We start from the raw sequence: 10,735 nt of genomic DNA, 5'->3' as shown, positions 1-10,735 counted from the left end.
AGTGTTGCTACATGAGGCTTTTTCCATCTATAGCAACCTTGTCACCTTTTGGAAAGGAAAACTCTTGAAATATGAGGTGTTGTTGTAAAAGGATTTCCTTCCTCTTGGAAGGGACTTTTCCAATACCCCATTTATTGGAAGGGGACTGTTCTTCTTGAGAGAAAAATCTTGGAAAGGGATCTTCTTTGGAAAGGACTCTTGTGATATGAAAAGTTGTAACACGGCTCCTTGTGACTCGAAAAAATCCATTGTGGCATCCCCATAATATGTTGTGAAGGGCCTTGTTATAAAATGGTTTGCCGAAAGACTGTCTGAAAAGGGTTGCACGATAAATGGATTGTCCGAGAAGGGGGTTTTGTAATAAAGGGAATGTTTTGGAAAGGACTAAGGGAAGGGAATCACACCATTCCCATAGGATAATGTTAAGATGGTGATTTCTTTATGAGATACATCTTCATGCATAGAAGTTGATGAATGGGGTTCCTCTTGCCTTATTAAAGATACTTCAAATATGAAACCCGCGACATAATGATGTAATGTCAAATTAGTCCCCTAGCTCCATGTTGGTGTAGGGAGGAGGTTTCTTCTGAAAAGAATTAACCTTTCACATGTGTCGTCCCCTGGACGTGGATTTCTCTAATTTATAGGAAACTCTTGTAGTATGGGATATTGTTGATGTAGCAAGAAGATTTGACGAGAAGAAGTGCCTTCAGACATTCCATCCCTTTGAGGGGGATTCTTCTCCTTCAGATAAAATTCGTGTAATGCAAAAATTTGTTGTAGAATGCTCTCCTTCCTCACGGAAGGGGCTTCTTAAATACCTCGTCCAATGGAAGGGGATTATTTTTCATTGGAGGAAAATCTTGCAATATGAGATGTTGTTGTAGAAGGTTCTCCTTTCACATGGGGAAGAACTTTCCAAATACTTCTTTAATTGGAAAGAGATTATTCTTCTTGAGGAAAAAAATCTGAAAGAGGTTGTTTTCCTTTGCACGGAACCCTTGCCTAAATGATATTTTTTTTCTTTCTAGAGGGAATTTTTAAACACCTCCTCCCTTGGAAAGGAAATCTTCTTCTTTGTAAAGATTCTTGTAATATGGAAAAGGGCTTCAGTAGAGATTATCTGAGAGAAGTGTTTTTAATGAAGGTTGTTTTGGGAGGAGCATCATTATATACGGATTGTCTTGAAAGGAGATTTCCTTCTTGGAATAGGGCTCCGTTATGACTTGCTTGTCTTAGAAGGGGTTTTCTTATGAAGGATGGTTAGTAAGGGACCTTGTTCTGAAGGAAATATATTACACGAGGGGTTTGTTCTTGAGGGGTTATTTAGTAAGGGGGTTGGTTCTGGAGCAATTGCTCAATGAAAGGCTTCATCTTGAGGAGATGGTCCCGCAAAGGACCTCGATTTTGTGGGAGTTATTTTGTAAAGGCTTTGTTCTGAATCGCAAGAAGGACCTTCATATTAAAGTAAATGGCCCAGAACACCCCCTGGAAAGGGGCTCGCCTTCAAACTTTTTCGATGTTTAATATATAAATAAGGTTTAATAATGCATGGCAGATAATGGTTGTCCAAAAAGATATATGCTTGTGGGTTAAGTCACATCAACCTTGAAAAATGCGGATTTCCCATCCTCTTACGTTGTTAATCGTGAAGCTTGTGTTTGAAGAGCCCAACACACATGCTTCCCCATGTAATCATGTCTCTTCTTTTACATCGCATTAATATCAAATTAATACTTTACAAAATAACTTTCCAACCTTTCATAATAACAAAAACTTTATAAACTAGGTAAATATATGATTTGACCTTACTTTTCTTTCCTCCGTTATTCATTTACTTTTTTTTAGATTTACATTATTTCCATATAGAAATTCATGCTTGGTGATTTGGTGGAACTTTAAGTTTTAATGCCGGTGTAAAACAACTCTTATAACCTATATAATGTGCTAAAATAACGTAAAAAGATAAAGAGAACAAACCATTATTTTCGTCAGGAGTGGAGATACTCGCGGGGCGTCTCCGGCGTCACCATAATAAAAAAAAACTTTCAAAGATACCGGCGAGGTTTAGCCGTCCCTTTGGATGGAGTCCCACGAGAAGACTTGCCTGGGCAGACTAAATAGGCTTGAACATGAGTGGATGGGGGCTCCAAACTGAGCTGAAAGGACTCAAATCTGAGTAGAAGGGGCACAAAGCTGAGCTACTTCGCTCCTCGATTTTGCCAATCGGAGGTTTGTAGATCTAAATATCGTGTAGGCGTTTGTCATTTTCTTCTCGCTTTTTCTCTTCGATGCATGCTCTCCGGAGAGTATTTCAAGATTCTTGACTTCACGAAATATTCCGAAAAGTCGGAAAAAGATTTCGGCAACGGAAACCGGAGAATCTGAACTGGGCTGGTGCTTGTTTATCGAAATGGTGGACGGACAGCACCAAGAACCTTTTTCTGGCAAGACAACTGCGACGGCAGTGTATCTGATGGTGGTTATCGCCTGAGCCGGAAAGAAACGATAGTGGCATTCCCTTCAGGCTTGATCATCCATTCTTTTTTCAAGGTTTTGATGAGACTTTCAATCAAGCAAGTCGCACAGATGGTTCCAATGTTGATACCCTAGATGAATTCTTGGGTTATTGGATACTTGGAGAATGATTGATCATGTGTAATGAGTGAATGTATGAATGTTTTAATCTTATTATTAATTTCAATTTGATTATTACAAAAGGTGATCCTTCTTTCTTATAGAGGAAGATATGATATTGATTACACAGAGTATAATATCGAGATCCTGGGGGGAAGGTTAGTTTCCTCCGATTCCCTGCCTTTTCCACTGAACCATCCTATATTCCATATATCCACAGTATCCTTTATTGAGCCCAGGAGACAATACTCCTTGGGCGGTTCACCTGGACCAGACAACTGTCTATGATGTGACTATTCACTAATTTATTCTTTGTTCCCCTTTATCTCTATTGGGCTTGGGCTTTCCTCTTGTTTGGGCTGCTGTTATAAGTCCATATCTTATGTAGGCTTCAGCCACCACCTTAGTTTACAATACGACCCATCAATGTTATTTTGACGACATAGTAAAATTGTAAAGAGGGGGACGATTGACATGCGTAAGTAAGTTAGTTTTAAGAAGAATCCTGCACACAGCTTTAAAAAGAAAAGGAAAAGGAAAAAAAATAAAAATAAAGGTGAGAAGAGATGAGATGAGATGAGATGAGATGCAATGCAAGCGTGCAAGTGACCTTTTTTGCACCCTCTCCCGTCTAAATGGGATCACACCCACCGACCCACTAACCCACCACATAATAAAATACTCCATTCATTTTTATTTTAATTATTACAAACAAATTACACATCATCAGAATAGTATTATTCTGTTGTTCCCCTGTGTCTGTCATCACTAAAAGTGATGATGAATAAAGCTTGAACCGGAATTTGGTCATGTAATGTTCTAATTTTATATAATTGGGGCAAAAGGGCCCATACCCAGATCATAATAATCGGTGAAATTGTTTTGCTTGGCGTAGGTTTCAAGTTTACTTTTAGTTTAGTGGAATCAATCAATCAAGTTTAATTGGAATGTGGATTCTTCAAGTTTCATATCAAATTCTTTGAGCTTCTCAAGGTTACTGCTTTCTGAATTTCTTTTTACTCGGTTTTTATTACTTAATAATGGTTTCTGCAAATTTTATTGACTTTTTAATTATGAGCAACAGACAAAGTCTGTCTCTAGTTATTTATTTCTTTTCTTTTGTTTATGTTATAGATTCGGTTGAAACCAATCATGTCATTCAATTTCCATATGATGATCAAAGAAAAATTATTAATTTCATATGCAGAAAAACATTCATGGGCTGGTTAACCAAGATTCTTAAAGGATTCACTTCAACCAATAGATTAGGAAACCATCATGCGAGGAGGAATCAAAAGTATCCAGTGGTATGATGTTCTTTACAATTATTTGTTTATTTAAATCTTCATACTTCAATGTTTCTTGTAAACGTAGGACGCGTTATCCGACTTCGATAGTGAAGAAATCGATCGCGCGATTGCACTTTCACTTCTGGAAGAAGACGCGCGAAGTATTGTTTCGACTGTTGAAGAAGATGATCATGAACATTATGAAGATGATGATGATGATGATGATGATGATGATGATGATGATGATAATAAAAATGATGATGACAATGATGATGATGAACATTCAGTTTCATCATCATCATCATCATCAGAAGAAGAAGAAGAAGAAGAAGAAGAAGAAGAAGATCAAAACCAGACAATTTCCTCACCAGAAGATGATGAAACAGAATCAAGTTATCCATCAGAAGAAGACAATAAAGGAAAAAAACCAATAAGTGAGTATAAATTTATTATTATCTTTTAAATTTTCAATGATTCCGAAAACAACAATATGTATACAACCTGGGGTATGATTTTTTAACACAAAATTTGTAGGTTTGGGTTTAGTATAAACGCCTTCGGGTCGAGCCCGCCAGCCTGTTTAGCGAAAAGGGTTGTGTTCGTTTCAACCCGTCTGGTTTGCGGATTGACCCATGAAACCCGTTTATTTTTTTAAATTGGTTGGGAAATTTGTGTCAAAATTTCAAACTTTAAACAAAAACTGACATAAGATTGTATATCAAAATGTAATTATTTTATATGCATTTTTACTCTTATCTTGTAAAAGTATATGGTTTTAAAGTATTAATATGTGGAAAACAAAATTCGGGTTAAACGGGTCTTGTTCGTGTCAACCCGCGGATATCTGTTTTGTTTTCAGGTTCACACGTTTAACGCGATATTCTGGTTCATCTCAGTTTAACCTATCAACCAGCACACGCCTAGTTTTGCAACCTTATTTACAAATAAACAAGCATACCCCGTATTGATAGAACCCACCCATAGCAAAGCTGCTTGTAGCCTGCAGGGTGTGGGGAAGGTGGGTCCCACTTAGACCCTCTAATAATCGAAAAACATTTCTTTTACATTTTTTAAATTATAAAGTATTGTAATTAAGATAACATAAAGAATAATGTGTTTACAAACAAGCATACCTAGTAAAATCCAACTCGTAGCAAAATCTACCAGTAGGGTCAGGGGTGCGTGGGCCCCCACCAAGACCGCTTGTTCCAAAAACCTTTTTTCGTTCTTTTTTAGCATGTAAAGTATAGTAATCCAGATAACATAATAATGTGTGTAAATTTTCTAATTGTGTTTAGATGACGAAGAAGAAGACGAACAGCTTGCAAGAGCTCTTCAAGAAAGTTTAAACGCACCCTCACCGCCACGAAACCACCCGTCACCACCACAAAACCACCCGTCACCGCCACGAAACCACCATGGAGGTGCATATCCGCCGTTGCCATACTTTTATCCCGGAGTATATAGGTTTTACTTTATAAACAATTAATATTAACTCATGTTTCACACAACAAGTATGTGAAATAAATGGATTATATGAATTGCAGGATATGTATAGGTTGCAATACAGAAATCGGGCACGAGAGGTTTTTAAACTGCATGGGAGGATCATGGCATCCCGGATGCTTTCGTTGCCACACGTGCAATTTGCCGATTTCGGATCACGAGGTCAAAGTCAACTCGATATTTTTTAAACGAGATTTGATCGAGAAATGAATGACCCGGAAAATGTTTTATGTTTTTTTGTGTATGTAGTTCTCGATGTCGGAAAACCGCCAGTTTCACAAATCGTGTTATAAAGAACATCATCACCCGAAATGTGATGTTTGCAAGAACTTTGTAAGTGTACCTTAAAGTCTTCAAATTGTCATTCTTTTGTTAGAATTAGGGGTGTTAATTATAAATCTGTTTGGCTCGTTTGACCCATTTATCTAAACAAGCCAAATGTGTTAGCGGGTCACCTGTTTAAGTAAACGGGTCACACATCTCAAACCGAACATGGCCCATTTATCTAAACAAGTCAAACGTGTCAACATGTTAACACGTCACCTGTTTAACTAAACGGGTCAAACAGATCAACCCGAAAACTACACGTTTAACCCATTTATCTAAACGAGTCAAATGTGCTAACAGGCCATCTTGTTTTATTAAACGGGTCAAACAGGTCAACCCAAACCCAATCAGTTTAACCCATTTATCCAAATGAGTCAAACATGTTACAGATCACCTTTTTACTTAAATGGGTCAAATAGGTCAACCTTTTAGCACATTTGACTCGTTTAACCCATTTACCTAAGCAAGTCAAATGGGTCAACTGGTAACCTGTTTAATTAAAACAGGTCAACCTGCACACAACCCGTTTATCAAACAGTTACATACAACAACCCAAAACCTGACTATTTTCGTGTCAAGTGGGAAATTTCCACCCCTACTTATAAATATGAAAATTTTAACTTAGCATTTTCATGATTCATATAGATTCCAACAAACGCAGCCGGTTTAATCGAATACCGGGCACACCCTTTTTGGCAACAAAAATACTGTCCGTCACACGAGCATGACCGGACCCCGCGATGCTGCAGTTGTGAACGAATGGAATCACGAGACACTAAGTATTTGTTACTAGATGATGGTAGAAAATTATGCTTGGAGTGTTTGGACTCTGCAATTATGGATACTCATGAATGCCAACCACTTTACCTTGAAATTCAAGATTTTTATGAAGGACTAAATATGAAAATTGAGCAACAAGTTCCATTATTGTTGGTTGAGAGACAAGCCCTAAATGAAGCCATGGAAGGTGAAAAAAATGTGAGTAAATTCTTGAAAATAAATAACTTAAGTGTTGAGCTTTATTTCTATAACTTGAGCTCAGCTTCGTTGTTAAATGCTTACTCATTTTATTTATATACACTTATAATTATAATTATTTTTATATGTATTTAGAGTTATAATTTTATGTGTAACATAATGTATTTTTGTTTGTTTATTATTTTTATTATATCTTTAGTCTAATTATAAGGCTAAATATCATTAAAGATCAACATATATTGTAACTTTTCTCACAAAAGTTCGTCAACATTTTTTTTCACGTCAAAGTTGCTCTACATATTAAGTTATGTTAAATTGGAATATAATGGTGAAAAAAAAAGTACTTGGAGCAGATACGTCAGGCTGTATCATTTACATGATTATATGTGACATATATATTTTTTCTTATCCTAGTTGTTTTCAAAACAATTTAGATGTGGTGGATCTTAAAGTTTAGGGGTATACGATACATAAAATTGCACTTAACCAAGAAAGTTGAGGGGTATCCCGCGCACCCCCTTGGCCCCCACATAGATCCGCCACTGGGTACTAAGTTGTTTTAAAGGAGAAACTTCACGATTTTTTATCAGATGTAGCATGTAGAGAGACTTTGATATGCAAAAAAATTGTTGAGGGACTTTTGTAAAACAAACATAAAGTAGGTTTTTTATGGTATTTTCCTTATTAATAATCATCATAAAAATATATTTTTGAAATATTAAATATAAACTATATATGTAACAGCTTGTTCAGGGTCACAAGTTTCTCAATATGTCATTGTCACGCTCGGGCTCTGGTTTAAGCCCAGCTCAATTCGATCCTTTAGCAAACCAGTCTCGAGTATCTCAGCTCGGCTAGTTTTCAACCCATTTTCATATATACCTTTTAAATGAATTATTTTTCTGATGTTATGGTCAGGGCCAAGGTCATCATCATATGCCCGAAACTAGAGGGCTTTGCTTATCCGAAGAACAAACCATCACCACTGTATGAATGCTTACTTTAACCTTAATTATTATTCTTATTATTATAAAACTTTTTATTTATATATGAATATTAGATAATACGGCGGCCAAAGGTCGGGGCAGGGCGGATGGTGGACATGCTTACAGAGCCGTATAAGCTAGTTCGTCGATGTGAAGTGACAGCTATTCTTATATTATATAGTCTCCCTCGGTTGTTGACCGGTTCGATACTCGCTCATGAAATGATGCACGCGTGGCTCCGCCTTAAAGGTTTGACATTTTAACTTTCGTGTTCCTTTTTCTGATATCAACATAAAAATTTTGCAAGATGGGTCAGCCGGGTTGAGGTTGACCCACAAACACTTTTTTGTCCCTTTTTTTATTATTGGTGAATAATTAATGTGTAATATGGAATTAAAAAAATAATATAACTGTAATAATAATCGAGTTTATCTAATAAAAAATAAAGACTAGGTGACTTTTTATCTGTTTGACTCGTTACCCTTTAGCTAAAGTTTCATAATTTGACCCGTTTGAAATAAAACTCAACTCAGTTCAGTCTGTTAAAAATGGGTTGAAAGCGCCTCTGCTCATAGTGAACGACTCTTTTATAGGCTTGTAAACGGACCAAAAGAACCCAAACAGAGCATGTTCGTGTTTGCTCATTAGACTTTAACAGAACAAATGGTTGAACGTGCACAGTTAAACGAATAGGTTTTTCTTGTTCGTGTTCGCTCGTTAACATTATAAACTAGCGGGTCACGAACGAACAGAGTTGAACATAGATAAAAGAATATAACTGAGCAACAATTAGTTAACAGTAATGTGAAGAACAATGTATTGGGCCTAAAATGTTATTAAAACTAGACTAAGCTGTAATGCGCCAAAAGTTTTTAGATGAATTATTAACAGAAGTAAACTATCGAACTTAAACAAACATAAACAAACGTAATCGACCGGAAATAAACGAATTTAAGTAAAGAACGTTAACGGACATAAAAGAACAAACAAGACATGTATTCGTGTTCGTTTATTTAACTAAATGAACAAATTTCTTTGTTCATGTTTGTTATCTTATTAAATAAACGAATTTCCCGCCGAACGGTTCACGAACTGTTCATTGAATGTTCCATTCATTTACAGGCCTACTCTTTTTTTATTTTTTTAATATAAAATTAATATCACTATAGTAATAACCTAAGTTTTTGTATTGAAGAAAACTTTCAACTTTTTTGGCACGTTCCCTTTTAGCTAAAGTTTTTTGATATGGCCCGTTTGAGATAAAACACAACTCGACTCGTTTAAAACTTATAATCATATCAACACACAGGATACTCGAATCTTCCATCTAATGTAGAAGAAGGAATCTGTCAAGTGTTGGCTCACATGTGGCTAGACTCAGAAATTATGGCGGGTTCTGGTGGTACAGATATTGCGTCCACGTCAGCATCATCTTCTTCAACCGCACCTGCTGCTGAGTCATCAAAAAAGGGGAAAAGATCTGATTTTGAGAAGAAACTTGGTGAGTTTTTTAAACACCAGATTGAATCGGATTCATCTACAGTTTATGGAGACGGGTTTAGAGAGGGTAACAAATCGGTTCTCAAATACGGGCTTAGAAGTACCCTTGATCATATTCGACTTACTGGAAGGTTTCCGTTATAGCTTAAAGTGCAAAGAAATATTCACACTTGGAATTACAGAAATGTTCATAAACATATATATACGTCACAGGATCAGGATATTCTGAGAACTAGAGTGAGTTTTGAGAAACGCAAGGAACTTGTACAAAACATCAAACCTTTTTTTTTCATATGTATTATATACTAGTTATACATACGAAAAAACATGTGTAATTTGACCTCTTACACATGTGTAACCGTGGTTGCAAAAGATACGTGAACTGTAAAAAATACATATGTAATCATCAAACCCACATTTTGTTGCAAACGCGGTTACACATGTGTAAGAAGTCGACTTACGTTATTATTATTATTATTATTTTTTTCATATTTATAGTTGCCATATAACACACATGAAAAGAAGAAAAGAACAAAGTTTGATGGTTTGGACAAGTTCCTTGCGGTTCTCAAAACTCACCCTAGTTCTCAAAATAAACCCTCCCCTACGTCTATATATACATACATGTATATATGTATATGTATATGTGTGTATAGGGAACAAAAGAATCTATATATAGAAAAACATGTGTTTTCTTTTGGTTGTTTGGAGTCACCAGATTTGCTTAATTTTTAAATTGAGGCTTCTCATGCATTTGACCCGAATTCATGAGTATGGGTCTTACCAAACCCAGATATTCCTTAAACGGGTTATAACATCTCATTAAATAAAAAATTATTCTCATCAAATTATTGATGTAAAAATCCTATAAAATAGGATATACTAAAAATTAATATCTTATTTATTTTAAAAAAGATATGTATATTATTTAAATTAAAAAACCAATTTTATAGTAAAAAAAACTAAACGGGTCTTGGGTCTCATCAAACCATAAGTATGTTATTAACTTTCATAAATATTATTTTTAATTAAAAAACAAATTTTATAGTAAAAAAATAAACGGGTATTGGGTCTCATCAAAACCATATAGCTTTTAAACCGGGTTATAACATCTCATTTATTTGTGAAACAATTTATCATCAAATCATAAGTATACTATTAACTTTCATATAATAAAAAAATATAAATTCAAAAAATAGATAAATATTAGAACAAACAATATAAAACAACCCCGTAATACGGAGGATAAAAACTATATATATAGGCTATAGGCTTAGGTTCGTTTCAGAAGTTTTTTTAGTGCGAGAAGTGCGAGAAATAATTACAACCAATCAAATATTTTCTTTTTATTTTTCTTTTAAATTATATATAAGGGTATATTGGTAATCTATCATAAATTTATATTTGGTAAATAATTATTGATGGAGGTTTCAGTTATTTTGTATTACTCTGCTAATTATTTTAATTATATTATGTTTATCTTACATCAACCAAACAAGAACACTAAATAAT

General features: G+C 35.2%; 1 protein-coding gene across 1 annotated transcript; it reads left to right on the top strand.

The window, feature by feature from the left end:
* The first annotated feature begins 3,504 nt into the window (after positions 1-3,504).
* On the top strand, positions 3,505-9,924 carry LOC143613510 (protein DA1-related 1-like). Its single transcript, XM_077087197.1, has 10 exons — positions 3,505-3,630; positions 3,845-3,944; positions 4,012-4,360; positions 5,225-5,393; positions 5,474-5,594; positions 5,682-5,765; positions 6,405-6,737; positions 7,656-7,724; positions 7,798-7,972; positions 9,033-9,924. Exons 2-10 carry the CDS (start codon positions 3,855-3,857, stop codon positions 9,365-9,367), a joined length of 1,725 nt encoding a protein of 574 aa, XP_076943312.1. The 5' UTR covers positions 3,505-3,630; positions 3,845-3,854; the 3' UTR covers positions 9,368-9,924.
* The last annotated feature ends 811 nt before the right edge of the window (positions 9,925-10,735 follow it).

This window comes from Bidens hawaiensis, unplaced genomic scaffold, assembly GCF_021521415.1.
Source record: "Bidens hawaiensis isolate Kalapana, Puna unplaced genomic scaffold, B.hawaiensis_p1.1 tig00037616_1, whole genome shotgun sequence".
NCBI lineage: Eukaryota > Viridiplantae > Streptophyta > Magnoliopsida > Asterales > Asteraceae > Bidens > Bidens hawaiensis.
This window is presented reverse-complemented; position numbering and strand designations above follow the sequence as displayed.

Bases quoted from the DNA above. Each gene is read 5' to 3' on its own strand.
- LOC143613510 (XM_077087197.1), top strand. From the start codon at position 3,855: ATGGGCTGGTTAACCAAGATTCTTAAAGGATTCACTTCAACCAATAGA. The intron at 7,725-7,797 runs GTATGAATGCTT...TATGAATATTAG, and splicing joins AAGAACAAACCATCACCACT to ATAATACGGCGGCCAAAGGT. The intron at 7,973-9,032 runs GTTTGACATTTT...ATCAACACACAG, and splicing joins CGCGTGGCTCCGCCTTAAAG to GATACTCGAATCTTCCATCT.